General features: G+C 34.9%; 1 protein-coding gene across 1 annotated transcript in view; it reads left to right on the top strand.

Moving 5' to 3' along the window:
• The first annotated feature begins 401 nt into the window (after positions 1–401).
• The window catches only part of MTMR9 (myotubularin related protein 9), a 46,019-nt gene continuing 21,689 nt past the window's right edge, over positions 402–24,731 (top strand). Inside the window, exons 1-6 of the mRNA XM_074287542.1 lie at positions 402–926; positions 6,431–6,539; positions 14,827–14,949; positions 16,578–16,751; positions 18,183–18,400; positions 19,558–19,719. Coding sequence (XP_074143643.1) covers positions 745–926; positions 6,431–6,539; positions 14,827–14,949; positions 16,578–16,751; positions 18,183–18,400; positions 19,558–19,719 — 968 coding nt within the window. The 5' untranslated portion in view covers positions 402–744. The remainder of the gene's footprint in view (positions 927–6,430; positions 6,540–14,826; positions 14,950–16,577; positions 16,752–18,182; positions 18,401–19,557; positions 19,720–24,731) is intronic.

Raw genomic sequence — 24,731 nt, 5'->3', positions numbered from 1 at the left:
GGGGCCCACAGCCCCAATCCGCTCGTCTAAGCTTCGGGGGGTGTGGCCATCGGCTTCTCGGTCCGAGCTTCGCACCATAGATGGCCTCAGGCTTGCGGCCCTTTTATTCTGGGCTTGCTGAGGCTCAGGGGAACAAGAGTGGCAGGGACGAGACTTCCCACTTCCTTCCTTACACAAGTGTAGGAATCGGGAGATGAGGAGGAATTTAAATCTGAAGGCACCATTTCCGGGCACGAGACCTACAGACCTACTCTCCCAATCGGCTTCTGCTACTTCCGCCCGGAGTCGCTCGAGGGCTCTGGGCCTCTGCTACTTCCGCCCGGAGTCGCTCGAGGGCTGTGGGCCTCTGCTACTTCCGCCCGAAGTCGCTCGAGGGCTCTGGGCGTCAGCCACTTCCGCCCGGAGTCGCTCGAGGACTTTGGGCGTCAGCTACTTCCGCCCGGAGTGGACAGCTGCCTGGAGATGTGCGGGGCCTGAGATCCCTTCGCTTTCCCCGCTCCCCGGAAGAGGACCCCGCCTTCTCCCCCACGCCCCCCGGTCCCCTCAGACGGGGTTGCCGGGGGAAACAGCTCCGGGCCTTGAGACCCCCGGCCTGGGCTGGTGTGGGAGACGGGGCTCTCCGACCGGGTTCGAGGGGCCGGCCGCCGGGAGCTTGAGGAAGAAGGGAAGAGAGGAACGACCAGGCCCTGCAGCCAGTCTCGACCCTGCGACCCCTTCCTCGGGTTTCTGGTCCCCCGGGCCGCTATGGAGTTCGCGGAGCTGATCAAGACACCGCGAGTGGACAACGTGGTGCTGCACCGGCCCTTCTACCCGGCTGTGGAAGGCACGCTATGCCTGACCGGCCATCACCTGATCCTGTCCTCCCGGCAGGATAACACCGAGGAGTTGTGGCTGCTCCACTCGAACATCGACTCCATCGAGAAGCGGTGAGTCCTGCTCGAAATTCCGCTAGGATGAGCTCGGAAAGATGATCCTTTGGGCCTCAATCTTATTTTCTGTTAAAAGGGTGGTGGGGAGGTGGGGTTGGAGTAGCTTAATTTCAAAGGCCTTTTCCTGCTCTGTCCCGTTTATTCCGCCTATATCTCATTGGTACCCAATTATTTGTCCGTTTTCCCTGGTGGTTGTAAGTTCCCCAAGGGCAGAAACTGTTTCCTGCTGTTCTTGTGTCCCTGACTTGTAACCTTATGTCTAGCACCCAGTAGACGTTTAATCAGTGTTTATTAACTGATCAGTTTCTCCGGCGTTCATCCCAGAGTAGTTTTTTAAAGTTATCTTTTCCTGTCTCCAAAGTAACTTCTGAATTCCTGGAGAATGTCTCTCCTTAGGACCTGGATTGTGAGAAATTTGGAAAGTGGGGAAAATAGCCTAAAAGAGGAACCTAGTTCTAGGCACCTGCACGGATTCACTGCGCATCAGTTATTCTAAATCATTCTATTTTACTTCATTTTGAGGCTGTCTCAAAGGGATGCTTTATTAACCTTTATCGATTTTGATCATGCACCAGTTTCTTTACCTGCCGTAAAATTGAGATGATAATGCCTTCTTGCATATTGTTTTACAATAAGGTATGAACTAATTTTAACAACTTTGAGTAAAATTGGAACTCTGGGCTCTTTATGGGTTCTAAGACTTCGGATTCTGTCTGTGTGGTTGGATTGTATTGTTCATCCTGTCACTTGATTAATCTGTTATGCTTCAAGGCATAAAGTTTGTAGCGTTAAATTTCCTCCTGAATGACTAGTTATTTTGTTTGGTTTGTTTATTTGTCGTGGGTTCTTATTTTTCTTTAACTGGTCAGTTTATCAACTCTCATTGGTTCAGTTTTTCTAGCTTGACTACTCTCAGATCTACATATTTAGCTCTAGCCTCTTTATTGGTCTTCATTCCTACATCAGCTACTCTCAGTTGGACATTCGGGACTGGATAATATAGCTCAAGTCAAACTCTACACATCCAAACATATTTTCTCTTTCTCTTCTCCATTTATCTAATGAACTTTCTTATTTCTGTCAAGGACACTTCTAAGTAAGTCCAGTTCAAAGTCTGAGCCCTCCTTGACTTTTCAGTCTGCCTCACCCCAGGGATCCAATTGGGTGCCATCTCTTATTTCTGCCCTTCCCCCAACATTTGTTCCCTTCTTTCCATTACTATTCAGTAATATACTCTCTGGATTCTCCTTTTTTCACTCTTTTCCTTCTTCGGTTCATTCTCTACATCAGTGATATCAAACTCAATAAAAATTGATTGGTTTAGAAAACCATAAATGAACATTGACTATGTTATATTTTTATTTAAATATTTCTCAATTACATTTTAATTTGATTCACTCATTTGACAATTATGTTTTACCCAGCTGCTGAAATAATATTCCTAAAACATTGTCACTTCCCTTTCATAAGCTCTAGTACCTCCCAACCACCATAAACTCCTTTGCCCTTTAAATCCCATTATATTCTAGGCCTGTTGTATGGCTACCCATATGTACTATCTACAGTAATTCCAAATTGGCGGCCACCTTGTTCTTCACACTGGACATTCCATCTTCCTTCTTCTAACCTTTATATAGGTTGCTTGTATCAGTCTATTTTTAGTTGAGATAATAAAGTCTTTATAGTGGACTATTTCTGCTTTTAATGAAAGAAATAGGTCTTCTCCAACCAGTCCTGCCCTAAGCAAAATTGTGAAAGAGACTGTTTTTGGAGGGATTTTAGACATCATCTAAGCGAACTCCTTCATTTTGCAGATGAGGAAATTGAGGTTTAGAAAAGGGAACTGAATTGAAAAACAATTGTACAAATAATACTAACTAAAAATCCAGGAGGAAATTTAAAGCTAGCAAACTAAAAATTTAAATGTTTGCCAACAATCTGATATGTTTTGTACAAAGGAAACACTCACATTTTAAACAAGAGTGCTTAGAAAGTCATACTTTAGTTGTATTCTCTAATGATGAAATTTCTGGTGAAAGAGGGATTGGTAAATTTAGGAAGGCTCTTTTGCTCCAAATCATAAAAATGGCTACTCAGGAGACCTTGTTTCCCATTATAAATAGTTATAACTTTTGTTCCTTGTCTCTTTTGCTTCAAATATTTATCACTTGCCCCAGAATTAAGTGCCTACATGTTAGTACTAAGCACTAGGAAGTTTGCAAAAAAGAGGTATGAAGAGTTTATTTTGTCTGCAACCACATGAGCTCCTCAGCTTGTAGTCCAGTAGAAGACAAGATACACAAATCACACAGCCTTATCTCAATCCTCCTTTTCTCTTCACTATATTGCTGTTCTTATTACTTTGCACTCTTTGAATATCTGTTTTTTTTTTCCTTCTGCTGTCTTCCATTCAAAAAGAAATAAAAAGAATCATAAGCTGCAAATCATCACAATGGAGACATTTTCCCTCATATTGCTTGTTATTTTCTTTTGCATGTCATAAAGAGATCTACCTTCAAGTTTCAATTTGTTTTGTCATGATTATATTTGAAATCCATCCATTTGGTGCCCAAGTGATGTCATTTCCCCCACCTTACTTTTTTTTATTTGAATCTGTGATTTCATTTATGTGGAGACACCTTCCACTAATGAAAATCTTTTAGAAGTAGACTTTGAATTCAATCAAAAGTCCCAAGAAATAGTGTTGAGGGTTCTAAAAAATAATCAGGGATTTATATCTTTTTTTTTAATTGCATTTTAAACTTTTTTTAAAAATAGTTTTTATTTACCAGATATATGCATGGGTAATTTTACAGCATTGACAATTGCCAAATCTTTTGTTGACCAATACATGTTAAATATGTTAGAGTGATTTATATCTCTTTTAAAGCAAAATTTTTGGACTGACAGTACCAAGAAGCTATCTTGGTGGCTAAAGAACTAATAATAATAATAGCATAATAACTAATGTTTATGTAGCACTTACTTTGTGCTGGATATTGTGCTAAGAATTTTACAAATATTATCTCATGAGAATCACAACTCTGGAAAATATATACTATTCCTATGTTATAGTTGAAGTTGAAGTTGAGGCAGATGGCAGTTATGTCACTTGACAGAATAAATGTTAGAAGATTTGAACTTGGGAATTCTTGATTCCAAGCCTAGTCCTCTGATGGAAACTGAATAATGGTATAGAATATGTTAGGAGCTAGCTGTCCTGGGGACTGGGAATTCTCTCTTATTTCTTGAAAGCAGAGTAGTAAAAATTGTATAGTAACAGAGTTTCAGGTTAACAAGAATCCTTATTATAACTATTTTTAAAAAAATAAATTTTGTAGTTTTCAGATTCTCTTCCTCAAGTTTTTCCGCTTTTATAGAAATTGGTTAAGCTGGAAAATATTATGTATTAATTGGTGTAATTAATATATTACAATATCAGCAAGATAATTTTTTTATTTTTTAAATCAGGCTATTGCTTATAGTTTGAGGTACTTTAGATTGCAGGACAGCTGACCAGTTTTGAATTTACTCCTTTTTTTGTTCCTTTTTTTTTTTTTTTTTTAATTAATTTTATAATTATAACATTTTTTTTGACAGTACATATGCATAGGTAATTTTTTTTTTTTTTTTTACAGCATTTTCCCTTGTACTCCCTTCTGTTCCGAATGTTTCCCCTCCTTCCCTCCCCTAGATGGCAGGCATTCCCATACATATTAAATATCTTATAGTATATCTTAAGTACACTATATATGTGCAGAACCGAATTTTGTTGTTGTTGTTGCAAAGGAAGAATGTATTCAGAAGGTAAAAATAATCCGGGAAGAAAAACAAAAAACAAATGCTCACAGTTTACACTCATTTCCCAGTGTTCCTTTTCTGGGTGTAGCTGATTCTGTCCATCATTGATCAATTGGATCAATTGGAATTGGATTAGCTCTTCTCTATGTTGAAGATATCCACTTCCATCAGCATACATCCTCGTACAGTATCATTGTTGAAGTGTATAATGATCCCCTAGTTCTGCTTGTTTCACTCAGCATCAGTTCATGTAAGAGGCTCTCCAAGCCTCTCTCTCTGTATTCATTCTGTTGGTCATTTCTTACAGAACAATAATAATATTCCATAACATTCATATACCATAATTTACCCAACCATTCTCCAATTGATGGACATCCATTCATCTTCCATCTTCTAGCCACTATGAAAAGAGCTGCCACAAACATTTTGGCACATACAGGTCCCTTTCCCTTCTTTAGTATTTCCTTGGGATATAAGCCCAGTAGTAGTAGCTGAATCAAAGGGTATATACAGTTTGATAACTTTTGGGGCATAATTCCTGATTGCTCTCCAGAATGGTTGGATTCTTTCACAACTCCACCAACAATGCATCAGTATCCCAGTTTTCCCACAGCCCCTCCAACATTCATCATTATCTTTTCCTATCATCTTAGCCAATCTGACAGGTATGTAGTGGTATCTCAGAGTTGTCTTACTTTGCATTTCTCTGATCAATAGTGATTTGGAACATTCTTTCATATGAGTGGAAATAGTTTTTAATTTCATCATCTGAAAATTGTCTGTTCATATCCTTTGACCATTTATCAATTGGAGAATGGCTTGATTTCTTATAAATTAAAGTCAATTCTCTGTATATTTTGGAGATGAGGCCTTTATCAGAATCTTTAACTGTAAAAATGTTTTCCCAATTTGTTACTTCCCTTCTAATCTTGTTTGCATTGTTTGTGGAAAAACAAAATTTTAATTTGATGTAATCAAAATTTTCTATTTTGTGATCAATAATGATCTCTAGTTCTCCTTTGGACACAAATTCCTTCCTCCTCCACAAGTCTGAGAGGTAAACTATCCTATGTTCCTCTAATTTATTTATGATCTCGTTCTTTATGCCTAAATCTTGGATCCATTTTGATCTTATCTTAGTATGTGGTGTTAAATGTGGGTCCATGCCTAGTTTCTGCCATGAATTAACTCTTAACATGAGAGTAATCTTAGTAGCTGGAAAAATATGGGACTTCTATAGAGGGTAGAAAGAATAAGGAAGTTAGTTAATTGTTAGAGGAAAGGAGAGTTGGTTAATTGCTAGAGGAAAAGGAGGGAGTAAACATATATATGGCATATACTTTGTGCTAAATAGTTGTAAATAGAGTGTAAATAAGATTGTAAAGGAACTGTACTGAATTTTGGAAGTATCAGGAATAAATAGTTGAGACAAGTCATTTTTATATCTATTTTTAAATGAAGTGTCCTAGGTGAATTAGTCTAATTTTAATTACTGTATGTATATTTTAAAGTAATATATTTGCTTAAAGTTCACACTTTTTATGGATTCCTTCCCCCAATTAGTGTGAATTTAGATTTTATTGTATGGTACATCATTTCAGAAAGAGGATTTCATTATTAGTAGAGTTGAATTTTACAGATTGGAGTTTTCTATTTAAAATATTTCTCTTTATCCCTGTGCATGACATACTATATTTCAGATTCGTGGGCTCATTGGGTACCATAATCATAAAATGCAAAGATCTACGGATTATTCAGTTGGACATTCCTGGCATGGAAGAATGTTTGAATATTTCCAGTTCTATTGAGGTAAGAGCTCTGTCAAAGAAGTTATATTAAGGAAATAAGAAAAGAGAATTTTTACTTAAATCCAAGACTATTGCAGATAATCAGGGTCCTTCTATTTGACTTAGATAGCTAAAGCATCTTTTAGTGTAATGTATCCTTTTTTGTAAGGTTCAATATCAGTTTTAAATTTCTAACCCTCATTTAGTGTTGTACTCATATTCTGGAAACTTATTAGCTTCTAGGATGATGTAATTGTCTTTATCTCAAGTGAAAATTTGCCAAAAATTCTTTTTGGAGTTTTATCTCTGACACTGATTCTTTCATTTTGGGGAAGTTGCTAGCCTTTGGGAAATTGACTGTTAGCTTCCATATCTTTAAAATGGAGCATTTGGCTTCACATTGATAAAAATAAATTAAAAGTGCTGATAGGGTTGTGAAAGAGCAAATGTTCTCCTTTATTGCTAGTAGAATTATGAACTTTTAGAATCATTTTAGAGCACAATCCAGAAAAGTTATAAAAAATAATCATTGTGACTTATTAATTCTACTGATAAGACTATGCCCTGAATGAATTATCAAAAGCAAATCAAAATGAATTATATTTTCAAAGATTTTCATGGCACTGTTATATAGAATTTTTTAAGTCAAATTTCTGACATGGAAATACTTAAAAGTTAAACTCAAAATATGTGTTTAATGTAAATGTTTAAAATTTAATTTTTATATTTTATATTTTTACTTATTTAAAAAAATAAGAAAACAGATAAAGTACTTTTCATAGTTATAATTAGGGGGAAATTCTTAACAAAAGAGAAAACTGGATCACAAAAAAAAATCAGTTATTTCAGTAACATGAAATTAAAAAGCATGAACAAAATCAGTGTAATTCAAGTAAAAAAGGAATCTTGTTTTTTTGGTTTTGTTTTTTTTTTTTGGTGGGGGGGAAATTATCGAATATGATCAGTCAGTAAACATTTATCAAGTGCCTGACAGGCACTATGCTAAGTACATGGAATATATTGAAAGGTAAAAAATGATTCCTTCTTTTAAGGAACTCACAGTCTAATGGGGGAGATATCATGTAAACAACTCATAAAACAAGATGTAAATTTGAAATAATCAAAAGTGGAGAGGCATTAGAATTAAGGGAATTTGAGAATGACTTCCTGTAAGAGATAGGATTTTATTTGGAACTTAAAGGAAGCTGGGAGTTTGAGATGAGGAAGGAAAGTGTTCCAGGAAAGAGCTAATCAGTAAAAAATGAATGATGTTGGAAATGGAGTTTGTAGTTTCAGGAAGGAATAGCAAGGAGGGCAATGTCAGAGGATTAAAGAATACATAGGATGTTATAAAGTTAAGAAGACTGAAAAGATGGAGTGGAGAACCAGCTTATGATGGGCTTTGAACGCCAAAAAGAATTTTTAGATTTGATTCTGGACATGATAAGGAGTCACTGGGATTTATTAGGAGAGGTAGAGAGGGATGACATAGTGAGATACTTGCTTTAAGAAGGTGATTTGACAATTCAGTGGAAGATGGATTGGAGTGAAGATAGACTTGTGCCAGTTAGATCAATCAGCAAACCTTTGCAATAGTACAGCTATGAGGTGATAGTTTTCATTAAGGTGATGGCAGTGTCACAGAAGAGAAAGGGGGCATGTGCAAGAGATGTTACTAAGATAAAAATTGACAGGCTTTGGCATCAGATTGGATATAAGATGTAAGATACCTGTATTATAAGCCTGGGTGACAAGGAGGATAATGGTAATCTCAGCAGTAGCATGGAAGTTAGGAGGATGGAAGGGTGTATTGTGTTTGGTTTTTTTTTTTTTTTTTTTTTTTATTATTTTATTTTTTGAGGGGATGAAGAGGAGAATAAGTTTAGTTTGGGAAATGTTGAATCTAAGTTATCTATGGGCATCTAGTTCATGATGTACAATAGGCTATTGGAAGATTTGAGACAAGATAACCAGAGAATTTATGGCTGTATAAGTAATTTGGGAATCATCAGCCTAGAGATGATAAATGAATTCATGGGAGCTGATGAGATCAACTAGTAAAATAGTATAGCTGGAGAAGAAAAGAAGGTCCAAGACAGATTCCTGTGGGATAATCACAATTAGTAGGTGTGACCCAGGTGAGAAAACAGCAAAGGAGACTGAGAAGGATCACTTAAGTAGATAGGAAGAGAACTAGGAAAGAACAATGTCATGAAAATCTAGAGAGAAGACAGTGACAAGGAGAAGAAAATGATAATTGACTACATTAGAGAATGCAGAGAAGTCAAGAAAGATAAGAACTGAGAAAGGAATATATAGATTGTTAGTAACTTTAGAGAGAGCAGTTTTGAGTTGAATGATGGGGTCAGATGTAAGATTCTCAAAGATTTAAGAAGAGAGTAAGAAGGAAGGAAGGGGGGGCATCTATGGAGACAATGTTCTCAAGGAGTTTAACCACAAAATAGAGGAGAGTTGTTGGAAGATAAGTAGTGGGCACAGATCAAGTGAGGGTTTTTCAAGAAAAGGACAGAAATGGGCATGTTTGTAGGTCACAAAGAAGCAGCCCTCAAATATGGTGAGATTGAAGATAAGTGAGAGAAAGGGCAATCTGCCAGTGTAGTGGGATGGAATAATATTACTTGTGTTATATTGGAAGATTTGCCTTGGCAAGAATAAGGGCTTTATTACATGAGATATCAGTGAATGAGAACACAGTAACAGAAAACATGTTGGGTGACATGAGATGAGGAAGAAAAAGAGATTAATTAAGCAAGCATTTATTTAGTGTTTATTATGTGCCAGTACTATAGGGGATGGAGATACAACTACCCTAAGCAGTCTCTACAAGCAAAAATTTTACATGCTATTTAGGGAAACAAGGACATATATCAGTGTATAAAGAAATGCAAAATAATTTGATATAAAATTGTTTGAGAGGAAGGATACTAGCAGGATGACTTCCTTATCAATGATGAATAAGATAACAATCAATAGAAAAAGAAGTGACTAGAAGTATAATAAATAGCTGGGCCAGAAAAGCACATTTCTTTTTCTAGTTTGAGATTGTGATCAATCAATGTAGCCACCAGCCTGGCAGGTAAAAAAGACCAACATTTCTACTTGTTATGATTATGTTTTCTTTTTGAGCACTGTAGACTATATAGAAGAACCATAATCTGTTATTCAAAGAATTAAAACCATCCTGTACCCCAAAAGGTGATATTTAGTATTCAATGGTTCAGAAAATTTAGGGTTTTCTTGGCAAAGATACTGGAGTGGGTTGCCATTTCCTTTCCCATGTTATTTTATAGATGAGAACTGAGGCAAAAAGTGTTAAGTGACATGTCCAGGGTCACACAACTATTAAGTATCTGAGGCTGCATTTGAACTCAGGTCTTCCCAGCTCCAGGCCAGTATTCTATCCCTATGCCATCTAACTGTCCCAGGGACTCCTTCACTAACTACGCTATAATGGCTATAATTTAAAAAACAAAACAAACTAAAAAAAAAAAATTGAAATATATATATGCTGAATCACACCAATTTACTTTTTAATTCTTGTTTTCATTTTACTGAATTGTCCAGTGTAAACAAAGAAGTAAAAGCTCAATCATTCAACATGATCATAGTTCCTTTATATGCTGTAGAAATTCCTTTTTTTAAAGGCATAAAAATTTTGAATAGTAGTTTGCTCTTCCTGCTTCTTTTTAATATAAGGGGGAATATATTATTTTTTATGATATAGATCTTATTTTTATTTTTTTAAACATAGTAGAAATTTGTAAATTCAATACAAGCATATGTATTTATATAATTTTCTTGCTGCACAAGAAGAATCAGATCAAAAAAGTGAGAAAGAAAACAAAATGCTAGCAAACAACAATAAAAAGAATGAAAATGCTATGTTGTGATCCACACACAGTTCCCACAATCCTTTCTCTGAGTGTAGATGGCTCTCGTCATCACAAGATCATTAGAACTGGCCTGAATCATCTCATTGTTGAGAAGAGTCATGTCCATCAGAATTGATCATCATATAATCTTCTTGTCACTGTGTACAATGATCTCCTGGTTCTGCTCACTTCACTCAGCATCAGTTCATGTAACTCTTCAGGCCTTTCTAAAATCATCTTGATGGTCATTTCTTAAAAAAAAAAATAATATTCCATAACAGTCATATACCATAACTTTTTCAGCCATTCTCCAACTGATGGGCATCCACTTAGTTTCCAGTTTCTTGCCACTACAAAAAGGGCTGCCACAAACATTTTTGCACATGTGGGTCCCTTTCCCTCCTTTAAGATCTCTTTGGGATATAAGCCCAGGAGAAATACTGCTGGATCAAAGGGTATGTACAGTTGGGATATGCATTATATTCTTGATATAAAACCTGAATTTAGACAAATAATCAGTGTATTTCCAAAATTATTCAGAAAAATACAGTGCACATTATGTTAATTGCTATAATTTGGTTGCAATGATGTTAACAAAAGCACTTTGAAAATCAGAAGTAGACCACAAGAATTGATTCAAATGGGACATATTGTATGTGATCTTCCAGAACAAATTTTAAATTACTTACTCCAGGTTCACAAAAAAGAGCTAAGAAAAATTAGAGTAGATTATTCACTTAAAAAAAAAAAAAAAGATTGCATTAAAAAAGGATTCACTGTAAGTTACTTTTAATTAGCAAGCAAACTTCCCTTAATGCATTTATGAGGTACCTCAATTTGATTTACACTTAACCTTCTTAGTACATGTCTACTTAGATAAAACCAGGTAAACCCATACTTGTAAATGTCTTTATTGTTTTGTTTTATTTTTTTAAATTTTACATCACCTATGTATTTCTTAACTATCTCTTTTCCCCCTCTAAGAGGACTATCCATTATAACAAAAGAAGACAAAGGGGAAAAATAATTTATAATTAACCAACATATCAACCAAGTCTATATTATATGAAGTGTTCCATATTCCATCTTCCTCATCTCTGTAAAGAAAGGAGGGAAACTGAATTCTCATATCCTTCTTATGAGGCCATGTTTGTTCATTACAAATTCATAACAATAAGTAGTTTTTTATTTCCAAAAACCAGTACAAAACATGTAGCTATAAATATTTTGTTGAATATAGGACCTTTTTATCATTCATAGTCTTGAGGTATATTCCTCACAATGAAATGTCTGTTAAATATAAATATATCATTTAAAAAAGAAAAAGAGGAAAATGGATAGAGATACCATTCACAATTAAGCCTGGGAAAGAATCCTTAACTAAAAAAGAGAGAAAGATGAAAAGGGTAAAAAATTATATATATATATTACATGAATTTGAAAAGATTTTGCACAAATAGAATGTAGCCAGGATAAGAGAGCAACTAACTGGTTTTAAAAATCTGAGTCATCTGTGTGATAAAGATCTAAGATACGTGTGGGAAATTATTTAGTTTAAGAGGCCAAGAATCTTAAAAGGTAAAGTAAATGAACAGTTCTTAAAAGAATTGTAAACTATTTTTTAAATAGCTTTTTATTTACAAGATATATGCATGAGTAATTTTTCAGCATTGACAACTGAGAAACCTTTTGTTCCAATTTTTCCCCTCCCCCAGATGGTAGGTTGCCCAATACATGTTAAATATCTTAAAATATATGTTAAATGCAATATATGTATAGATGTCCTTACAGTTATTTTGCTGTACAAAAAAAAAAAAAAAAAAAAAAAAAAGGACTTTGAAATAGTATGCAATTAACCTTTGAAGGAAATAAAAAATGCAGGCAGACAAAAATAGAGGGATGGGGAATTCTTTGTAGTGGTTCACACTTATTTCCCAGAGTTTTATCGCTGGGTGTAGCTGGTTCAATTCATTACTGCTCTTTTGGAACTGATTTGATTAATCTCATTTTGAAGAGGGCCACGTCCATCAGAATACATCCTCATATAGTATTGTTGTTGAAGTATGTAATGATCTCCTGGTCCTGCTCATTTCACTCAGCATCAGTTCATGTAAGTCTCCAGGCCTTTCTGAAATCATCCTTCTGGGCATAAGAATTATAAACTATTAAGAAACATATGAAAGACTACTTCAAATCAAATTACTTTGATTTGTTCTTTTGGCTTATTTAAATTTGTTCCTCCCTTTCTCTACCCAGAGAACTATCTCTTGTTACAAAGAGAAGAAAAAAGGCAGTTATACAAAACAAATTAATGCATAAACCAAGCCTTAAATTACAGGCAATGTTCCACATCAAGTTGCCAAACCAAGTTTGTTCAAAAAAGGCACAAGTGCAATTTCTTCTTTTTTCTTTAGGTTCAGTCTTGTTCATTGTAATTATACTGCATTTAGTTTCCACTTTATAAAAAATATATTAGATTATAATTGTATATTTTCCTGGTTTTGCTTACTTCAATTTGCATCATTATCATTTAACTGACTGATTTTTTTTATATTCAAGAGAGAGGTATTTCTTGAAGGAATTCTGAGGCAGAGATAAAGAGGGAGTACAATCCAAATACAGGGCACAGGCAGGGCAGAGGTAAGGTGAAGGGATAAGAGTATTATGTTTGAGGCACAGAGAGAATGCTGTTTTCCTTCAAGAAATACCTCTCTCTTGAATATACTCTCTTGAAATATCACCTTTTCCTGTATGAAACCTTCTTTGATCTCCAGCTACTACTGCTTTTCTTCCTTTGAATTTATTTGTATTTATCCTCTGCTTGCTATTTATTTGTAATTATTTTCTATATATTTATTAGTCCATCATGGAATATAAACTGCTTGCAAGTGAAAATTGTCCTCCATTGCATTTATATGCACCCTGAATTAATAAATACTTGTAGGTCAATTGATAGGCAGTGCAAACATTCCCCCCTTCTATCATTTATTTTCTAATTCCATAAAAATTTTATTTGTGTAAGAGCTTTTAAATTTTATGTAATCAAAATTGCCTGTTTGGTTTTTATGATCTCCATCATCCTTTGTGTAGTTAGGAGTTTCCTATCCATGTTCACTAAAAGTAATAGATCTCATGTTCTTAAAATTTTTAATGTAGTTTGACCTTTTGAATTTAATCTTAGCTTTAGATTAATGTGATTTATGGCCATGGTATTCTCAACTGAAAACTAAGGGATAGGCATACATGTCCTCTATAGTTTCTTCCTTCTGGATTTATGATACTAACATATTATTAAAGTCTGGTAATGTTAATCCCTCTTCATTGTCAATTTTTTCATTATGTCCATTAAGATTTTCTACCTTTGTTTTCCCAAATTAATTTTGTTGTATTTTGCCTAGTTTTTTTTTTAAATTTCCTTTGGTATTAATATATATGGTATTAACATTAATATGGTATCAACAATAAATTTGTATATTTTATAGTATTGTCATTTTTATTATATTGGCATGACATACCTATGAACAATGAGTGTCCAGTAAATTTTTTCCTTTTATTTCTGTATATGTTTTTAAAATTGAATTATCGGGCAGTAGCCCCTACTAATATGCCAGCCACTATGCTAAGCACAGAAGATACAAAGAAAGGTAAAAATGTAATGATAGTCTCTGCTTTGAAGGAGTTTTGTCTTATTGGAGAGACTATTTGCAAACAATTATGTATAAACAGGTTATATTAGAGAAAATTGGAACTAATCAACAGAAGTAGGGCACTAGAATTAAGTCAGGAGAGATGTTTTGGCATTCTTTTAAATGAAACTGTTGTTTGATCAATTTCACCAACTAAAAGTATAAATTAGTGTAAAATAGTGGGTAGAATACTAGAATTAAGTTAGGAAGAGTTGACAAATAAGATTTATACCAGATAAATTGGAGGTAATTTCAGAGGGAAGGCACTAAGGAAGACTGGGAAAGGCTCCTTGTAGAATATGCAACTTTGCATGAGACTTGAAGAAAACTAGGAGTCAGAGATGGAGACAGAGAGTTGCATAACCAGCAAAATGCCTAGTATAGAGATGGTGTATTATATGGGGAAAACAAGGCAATTTACTCAGTGTCTCCAGTTTGTCAGCTCTTTTAAGGGAGGGGCTTTTTGCCTTTATTTTTATCCAAAGTGCCTGACACATAGTTGGCATATAATAAATTCTCATTTACCTGGCTTATAGTGACCAAATAAAACAACATATAAATATAGCTTAAGCCTTTAAGTACTATATAAATATTAGTTACTCTCATTATTGTTGCTGTTATTTTGGTTTGTTAGATGCCTTGTTGAATCTAAGTATAAACTATGGCATCTTTTCTATGAAAACAAAACCAGTTTCTTTTATTTCTTAAATGTTGCTTTATTTTTTTCTAGGCTTTGTCAACCTTGGACTCCATCACTCTGATGTATCCTTTCTTTTATCGACCCATGTTTGAAGTGGTAGAAGATGGCTGGCATACATTTCTTCCTGAGAGAGAATTTGAACTCTTCTCAGATGTAAGTCTCTTTTCAAGAATTATACCTAATTGAAGCTCAATACTGCCCTTTGAAATTCACCCTTATTTGTCTTTTAAAAAAAAAAAAAAAAAAAAAGGCACTCTGATTTTCATGAATCCTCAAGAAAACTTTTGGAATAAAAATATGAGATAACTCTTTATCTTTAATTCCAAATAAAGAAACTTAACTTATTTTCTGCTATTGGGGGTTAACTTTACCCTTTGCCATTTTATATATTTTTTCAAAGTGCCAAAGGAGAATATGGACTGTCTAATAGTTAAACTGTTGCTCTTACCCACAGATTTTCTTCCTAGTCATTCATTTCTTTGATCATAATAGCCACCACAAGTCTTTAATGATATTTACTAAAGCTAAGATAAGCAATTTCAAATTTTGATTTTGGGGTTTTATAATTCTAACTTAACTTCTTGATCATATCTAAAAATACTTAACACTGATTTGTATGAGCAGAACCCAAGAAAACTATGTAATATTTTCTTGCTAGTTGGTAAGTTATAATAGAAGGGTTGACTCTTAATTCCAATAAATTGTTAAGGAGGTCAAGAGTATGTGAAAGTCTTTTAGTGTTAGAACCAAAGGAATTATTTGGTAATTATAGTAACTCTAAACCTCACAGAAGTGTACTTCATTTGAGCCTTAGTTTGAAACCTGGGAGAATGACCTATTCAATATTGAGATACCTATTTGATATAATTTTAAAAATTCAGTCCCTTTCTTACTACAAATACTGTTAAATTGTCTTTAGAGTCAATGAAAGATAAAAAGAAGGCAAAGTGAAGAACACATTACGTTAAAAACAAAAGTTTAAGAATTGCCACATTCATAGAAACAGAGATGAAATTACATAGTTCCTTAGTGATAATAAAAGGAAAATAAGATTTAAATACGTTTTTTTCTACAATTTTATATTACTTAATGCTTACCAGAGTTCTCATAATTGTCTTGGTCTAGTCATGTCATTTATGACCTAAGTGTTCTGAATTGGAAGTTAATATTTTTAAGATAAAGAAACTTTGAGGGGAGCTTTTTAAAATCTCTTGGATTACACTCTTCTCCAAGTTGTTTCTCATAATGTAGACATTTTTCTTAACAATGGATAACCTATAGACCAGATCTATCTTGAATGGTAGGCATATATCATAATTCTTTATGAGCCTATGCCTGAAAAATGAAATACATTTTTAATTCATTTGCATCCTTTCCTTCAAATCTAAATTGAGTTCAAAAATTTTAATTTTATGAAGGCTAACAGGAAATAAGAGTTTCAGATATCTGAAAATAGGCCATGTAGAAAGAGAAGCAGATTTGTTTGGTATTTGCATAGAAAGCTTGATTAGAACCAGTAAGGTAGAGTGGCCAGGACAGATATTAGCTTATCATTCAAGTAAATAGAGAGAGCTGCCTGAAGAATAGGTTTCCAGACAGAGGAGAAAGCTACCCCTTCTCCAGAGTGTTTTGAGGCAGAGATGGAAAGCATAGAAAGGCATCCTCCCAAATGGAGTTTTGGTTGGGAATCTGTCATGTCTCTTCTAGTTTTTATGATGCTTTTATTTTGTGAAATTTAGATTCTTGTTCAGGCATGAAAAGTTCTCATTTGCATTTTACAGACCAAAGAATGGAGACTGAGTTACGTCAATAAAGATTTTTCTGTCTGCCCCTCTTACCCTCCAATTGTTACTGTGCCCAACTGCATTGATGATGAGGCTCTAAGAAAAGTGGCTACATTTCGTCATGGTGGGCGCTTCCCAGTACTTAGTTATTACCATAAAAAAAATGGAATGGTAAGTACAATTTGGTTTTTTTTGTTCCCTGAAGAATCTCATACTATTCATGACAATTGGTATTTTTCCTTCTTAACCCTTTCAGATTTCTGTGATTATCTAAACCCAGGGGTGAGTCAAACCACTCAGATTCTTCTGGACTCATGAATTGATAATGATTTTTACTTTTTTTTTCCTTTTGAGCAATGTTTTCATTTAAAAAGATAAAAACTAAGATTTTTAACTCATGAGCAAATTTGGCTCTCTGTAGTTTTCTCACCCTTGGTTCTAAAACATTTCAAATTTGGACTTTAGGGATCCGATTACAGAACATTTTCTGTGGTCAGGGTATGCTTTTCAATCCATTTTCCAGTTCTCAAGTCCAGAAAACCCAGATTTTGTTCACTTCAGAGCACAGCACAAAGAATTGCCCTTTAAGAAGCCCAGCCAAGTGTGTATAAACGACATTCAATCCATTACTAAGAAACTGATTGAATGATTTAAAACTATTTTCAAGTATTTTAATTATTAGAATTATGTATTGCTTTAAGAAACAGTTATCTTAAATACAATAAATACAAATCTCAATCCTTTAACTAAAGTAGACATTATCCCATAGATACAAATTCAAATGAATATTTGTAGTAACTGATGCTATTTTTTACTACTTTACAATCTTCATTGAAGACAGTAACTTGTTGAGAAATGTTTATGGATATAGCCTGTTGAGAAATGTTTATGGATATGTGTATTTGTTTTCTAGTCTGTTGAAAAATTATGTTTTCTAACTGAATAATGTTTAATTGTAAAGAGTGCATCATTACCTCACAGACGGATAAATAGGATACTCCATTATCCCACAGATAGATAGTGGAAAATATGAAATGGGTACATATATTTCAGTTTTAAACCCATTTGTAGTAAAAAAAAAAAAATCACTATCAAAATCATAACCAGAATATTTGTCTTTTGACTTCTGTTTCAAGGCTTGAAAAGCAGCATGGGTATAATGGCCAGAAAGCTGGCTTTGAAGACAGGAAGATCTAAGTTTGACTTCCCCTTCTGATATGTTGAGTCTGTGTGACCTTGGATAAGTCATTTAATATCTCAATATTCTAGGCACCTTTCCAAGACTATTGGTAGTAGTTTTCTCTCCTGGAAGTTTGCCTATACCAAGGGAATCTCAGATCCAATCCCTTTCCCTATCCAAGACCTGATAAATAATCAGGTATAATGTTTTTTCAGCATTTTTAAAGTTATATTGTCTGACCTCTGGCTGTTCTCCTCCTCCTTTCACAAGAACTTGTTCTTTTGGATATATTATTTTGAAATTTTTTTCAGTTCAATAACTTACCTTTTCTTTTTTTTGGAGGGGGGCAGGGAATTGGTGAAGGGGAAGAAGGTTAACTTTGTGGGCTCTTCTTGAATTTTAAATTCTACTGTCCTTTCTAGGTAATGATCCGGAGTAGTCAACCACTCACAGGCACCAATGGGAGACGGTGCAAAGAAGATGAAAAACTTATAAATGCTACCCTTCGTGTAGGAAAACGAGGCTACATTATTGATACCCGATCTCTAAATGTGGCTCAGCAAGCTAGAGCTAAAGGAGGTGGTTTTGAGCAGGAAGCTCATTATCCTCAGTGGAGACGCATTCACAAGTCCATTGAGAGGTAAAATCTACTGGAAAAGGTAATATAGTCTTTTAAAATAAAAAGTAAAAGGTGGGTTCTTAAGTAGTTAGAAATTACTTTTTCAAACAAACTCATAAATACTTGCTTTAAAGACCCAAAGTTGTACTGGGAACTCTCTTTCAGTATTTGATGAAATGGGAGGTGATAAGAGAACATCCCAGGTGCTGAAGATATTGTTATTTTTGTCCTTTTTCTGTATCAGCTTTATGTTATTACCACAAGATCTGCCCCTTAGTAGTATTGTGGTGAGTCTTGTTGATCTTCAAACATGACATAAATTTCAAAACTGTAAGACATAAATTTTACATATGTTTGTTATTAGTGTGTCCCACACCTACTTTTGTAATTTACTTTTTGCCCTTTCTCTGTATTTGCCAAAACTTCTGAATCAACTGTGGCAAAGTCACTGGCGCAGCCATCTGGTACTGATAGGCATTGGAGCCAGGAGAACATTAGAGAAGTCTGCCTAATGTTAGGCTGATGTTCTTGGCCACTGAGGGAACACTGGGCGTTTGCTCTAATCTCAGATGCAGAAGATTCTTCCCAAGCAGTTCAGAGTGGCAGATTTTATCTAATGTATTTAAGCATTTGTGCAGATTTCTTTTAGTATTGGTGTTTAGATCTTTATCCTTAGTGGTGATGATGTACAACAATGTAGCCTTCCTCCCAAAGTTAATAATTGGCTATATGTGGTTGACTAAATCTCTCTGAGTCCCAGTTTCATTATGTATATTATATGAAGAATTAAAGGATAATAGTGCTTTTATTAGCCCCCATTTTACAGATGAATGAACTGAGGCAGGCGGATTAGCTTGGCATCGAGGCCCTTTCCTAGCCTATAAACCCTTTCTCAGGATAATGTTTTTAAATTCATAAAGCAAAATATTTAAGATTACAGAGGAAACCAATTATATTAAGATGCAGTTATCAAAATATTTTTAAAAAGTTTATAGACATTAAGAGCCCCTGGTACTAGAGAAATATTTTACTTCATAATTTTTTCATTTTTAATATGCTTCTCTACATTATCAAATGAGGTAATGCATATAAAATACTTTGTAAACTTTAAGGTGCTTTGTAAAAGTCAACTATTTTTAAATAACAGTCTGAATTGTTTATTTTTGTTTTCCCAAAAGGTATCATATTCTTCAGGAGAGTTTGATAAAACTTGTAGAAGCTTGTAATGACCAGTCGCATAACATGGACCGGTGGCTTAGCAAATTAGAAGCTTCTAATTGGTTGACTCACATCAAAGAGATTCTAACCACTGCCTGCCTGGCTGCTCAGTGTATTGACAGGTAAAGGGCATCTGTGGAATCTTTCATATGATTCTTGCTGTCTGGATCTTAATTTATACTGGCACATAGGTAACAAGTTTCTATTTGCTTTCAATTCTGTGTCTTTGGTTCAAATCAGTTTTCCCTTTTTACATCATGTGCTATACACAAGGCAGAAGCATCAACAACAACAAAAATAATGATAGCAAGAGCTGTAACACTTTTAAGATTTGTAAGGCAGGGCACCTAGGTGGTACAATGGATAGAGCACCAGCCTTGAAGTCAGGAGAACCTGAGTTCATATCTAGTTTCAGATACTTAACCCTTCCTAGTTGTGTGACCCTGGAAAGTCAACCCTAATTGCCTCAGCAACAAACAGACAAACAAAACTTGTAAGGCAATGTACAGATGGTATTTCCCTTTATCTTCCTGGCACTACCTAATTGCAAGTAGTTTGTCTCCCTTAAAAACAAATGAGATATTTGTGTATGAAGATTTGCATGTACAGGGTTTTCCAGAAAGTCTTAATGCCATTTTAAATTTTAATAAGTTATTAAATATCTTAATAAGATTTAATAAATTATTAAGTAATACCTTTCTACTTTAATACTTAATAACTTATTAAAGCTTAAAATGGCGTTAAGACTATTTGGAACACCCAGTATGCACTTTATTTATTTGTAAAACCAGTTTCTTAAATGGGAGAAGAAAAGAGAAGAAATGAACATCTTTACATTGTGTACTTTGTGCCAGGCACTAAGCTAAGCTCTTTTTACAAATATGATCTCATTTGATCCACACAACAACCCTGTGAAATAATTGCTATTATAATTCTTGTTTTACAAATGAGGAAAGTGAGGCAGACAGAAGTTGAGGGGCTTAATTATTAAAGTGCCAAGTTCTGTGCTAGGCATCGGGGAATAAAGTATAAAAATGAAAGACTAGCAAAGATGGTAAAGTAGGAAGAATCTAAAATAGTTCAAATTCAACCTCAGAAACTTAACTAGCTCTGTGATATTGAGAAAATCATTTAGGCACTGTCTGCGTAAGTTTCCTCACCTATAAACCGTGCATAATAATTCCTCCCTTATAAAATTGTTTTCCATGTGATATTTATAAAACACTTACCACAGTGCCTAAAACATAGTAGGCATTTAATAAATGTGTATTCCTTTCTCTCCTTCCTTCCCAGATCTCTTCCTTAACTAGTCTGGATAAAATATCAGTTTGAGTAGGGATTGGAAAATACAAGTTAAAAACCCAGTCATTTCTTCAGCCAAGGTTGGGATAGGGGAATGGTGACCTGTGGGCATTATCAAAGAGACTTCAGTCAGGAAATGTCTCATATAAAGCCTTTTAGCACAAAAACTGCACTGGGGACTGCAGCTATATGTTACAGCAAGAAGTGGTCATGAATACCTGAGAGTGCAGGGTGAACAACAGGAGCCAGCCAGCAGTTGTGAGGCTCTAGCCTTGGAGTGGAGTCTCCGAGTTAGCCCCAAACTTATTCTGAGGTGCAGCTGAATAACTAGAGCAGGGACTTCAGGCCTAAGGGGAGCCTGCAGTTCTGTTTCGCTGAACTCCCAGAGCCCTCCAGTTAGCTAACAAGGGCTAGGATAAGCAGTATTTTACTGGAATTCCAACCAGGGACAAGTCTGCACTTGTTTCTCCCAGAATCAGTCCTTAGTCAGGATCTTGAAAGGACCAGAAGGACAGCAACCAGATTTTACCTTACATCAGACCATCTAGAGTGCCCTGAAAATTTGTAAGTCTCTGGGTTGAGTCAGACCCAAAATCCCTGAAGAACTCCTGTCCTCCTACTATGTATTTCACACTCCCTCAAATACTAACCTCTAGATCCTCAGCTACACAGAGAGATGGATATACCTTTGGTCTTACACAATAAATGCACTACTTCATGTTCATTAACTCTGAAATATCATTCCTTTATATGATCACTCTTTTGTCATTTACCTTTACCTCTGTTTTGTAACCCCAGATCTTGTTCTTCATCCAAAGCAAGACCCCCAATTTCTCTACCTTTGTATTCTTTTCCAAACCATCATCCTTGCACCAACTCCTCCCTTTCCTGATTTTGACTACTTGGTAAATCTGTTCAACTCTACACTGACCTTTTTGCTCTAGTCCCTTTTCCCCTGGTCCTGTTGCTGATTTTGTTCTGTTAAGGTTTAGTTTGATTTCACCCACCATCCATTGCTTAAGTTTTTTTCTATCTTCTGTTGCTTATTGGATATCTATTTACTGGAATTTCATAGATATTTTTAACTTAACATATCCAAAACTGAATTCATCTTTCCTCAAAATGTTTCCCATTTTTGAACTTCTTTATTTATATTTTTGGTACCATCATTATTCTGATTGCTGAGACTCACTAGGTATCATACTCAACTGCTCCTATTGTCCCTTTCCCCCCAATATCCAATCAGTTGTCATGTCCTATTCTACCTTAATAAATAACATGTCTCACATAAGCCCTACTAACTGCCTATCACTTCCAGGATCAAATATAAACTACTCTTTTTTAGCAACCAAAACATGCTGCCCTCCTTCATTTTTTTCAGTATACTTATGTCTTATTTTCTCCCTTTGTGATCCAGTAGCATTGGCCACCTTGCCTTTCTTCATAGAATATATTCTAACTCTCAATTCCAGGCATTTTTATTGACTCTTCCATCTCCACCTCTTGGCTTCCTTTGCTTCATTCAGGTTAAGCTAAAATCCTATTCCTTGATCCCTTTAATACTAATAATGCCTTGTCATTGAGATTATTTTCAATTTGTCCTGCATATAGTTTTGTGAGTACATAGTTGTTTACATGTCATCTTGTACCTCAGCTTTTTTTGAGTGGGAGTGGAGGAGGCTTTTTTTCTTATCCTTTTCTGGTCCTGTTCCTATCACTTATATAGTACCTCTCACATAGTAAATACTTAATAGATGCTTGTTGCCTGACCAACTGACATAGAACTCAATATTCAGAAAAAGTAGCAAGAGTATCCCAAATCAGAACCAAATGAGGCACTAGCATTCCCTCCAGGAGTGTGCCCTAAACCAAAATTCCAATTCAGAAAGTAAAACTAGGAGAGTGAGTTAAAAATAGGCAAAAACCAAAATTACCATGATAAAGGTATTATGGTACCATGCCCGAATACAAATCTAGAATAAAATAGCTGCAGAATATTTATAAGCAAAGCCTTAAAGAAAAACGCATCTTGACCACAAGAATTTCTTGGAAATGCAAAAATGAATTTTTTTTTAAAGCACTAGAGAAAAAGAAAAGAAATGGAAGTTACAGAGGAAAGACTTGGAAGGAGACTGAACAGTTTCATACAAGGGTTATAAAATCTTATCTAAGTATCACTTTTCCTGAAAATTAGAATGGATTAAAAATAGGTTAATAACTTTAAAGAAAAAATACTATAATCAAGAGAGTTTAAAATTACCTCCCTCCCACACAAAACAAGAAAATAAGGTATTAAAAACAATTGACATCCAAAAATAGATCAGAAAGAGAATATAAGAATCATTAGACTACCTGGAATTAATAACAATAAAAAAGAGCCTGGATATTATGTTTCCATCTTTTCTTTTTTCTTTTTTTTTTGTTTTTATTCTTTTTTTAAATAATAATTTTCTCTCTCTTTTTTTTTAATTATAGTTTTTATTTACCAGATATATGCATGGGTAATTTTACAGCATTGACAACTGCCAAACCTTTTGTTCCAATTTTACCCCTCCTTGCCCCCCTCTCCCAGATGGCAGATTGACCAATACATGTTAAATATGTTAAAGTATAAATTAAATACACTATATGTATACATGTCCAAATAGTTGTTTTGCTGTACAAAAAGAATAGGACTTTGAAATAGTGTACAATTAGCCTGTGGAGGAGATCAAAAATGCAGGCAGACAAAAATAGAGGGATTGGGAATTCTAGTGGTTCATAATCATCTCCCAGAGTTCTTTCGCTGGGTATAGCTGGTTCAGTTCATTACTGCTCTGTTGGAGCTGATTTGGTTCATCTCATTGTTGAAGAGGGCCACATCCATCAGAATTGATCATCTTAAATAATAATTTTTTATTTTCAAAATACATACAAAGATATATTTTAGCATTAACCCTTGAAAAACTTTGTATTCCAAATTTTTCTTTTTCCCCTCTACCCTAGACAGGAAGTAATCCAGTATAGGTTAAACATGTACAATTCTTTTAAACATATTTCCACATTTATCATGCTGCATAAGAAAAATCGGATCAAAAAGGGGAAAAAATGAAGGGGGGGGGGAATAAGCAAACAACAACAGAAAAGGTGAAAATGCTATGTTGTGATCCATACTCAGTCTCCATTCTCCTCTCTCTGGGTGCAGATGGCTCTCTCCATCACAAACCTATTGGAACTGGCCTGAATTGCCTCATTGTTAAAAAGAGCCATGTCCATCTGGATATTATATTTCAAGAAATCATGAAAGAAAATGTTTCGGTTCGGTTAGAACCCAGTGAAACTAGAAAGCCACATATTAAAATTTCCAGATCATAAAGCAAATACTGCAAGTATTTAGCAAAAAGAAAATTCAATAAACATTAAGTACCTACTATGTGCCAGGTACCACAGAGCCACACCCAGAATCACATGATTTAGCAGCCACCTCTTATAAAATGCAGAGAGTTGAAACATGTTATTCCAAAAGGCAAAACAGGCTTACAGCCTATAGCAATTTGTCCCTAAACCCTAAGTATCTTAGGGGGAAAAAATGGGCTTTCTGTTAAGAAATGGTACGCAAGCTTTCCTGATGAAAGGACCAGAATGGAGGCGAAACTTTAAAATCCAAGGAAGGAATCAAGAGAAGCATAAAAAGAGGTGGTTCTGCTAACCTGTGAAATCATGGCTTTCTCCTCTTAAAAGACTAAGCTGAGTAGTATAGTGTATTTGAGAATATTCCACCAAGAATAGCCATCCTGTGAATACTTGGCAATATATAGGGCATTCTTTAAGAAGCCTAGAGTAGTTTAGAGAT

This window comes from Sminthopsis crassicaudata, chromosome 2 (assembly GCF_048593235.1).
Source record: "Sminthopsis crassicaudata isolate SCR6 chromosome 2, ASM4859323v1, whole genome shotgun sequence".
NCBI classification, from domain to species: Eukaryota; Metazoa; Chordata; class Mammalia; order Dasyuromorphia; family Dasyuridae; genus Sminthopsis; species Sminthopsis crassicaudata.
This window is presented reverse-complemented; position numbering and strand designations above follow the sequence as displayed.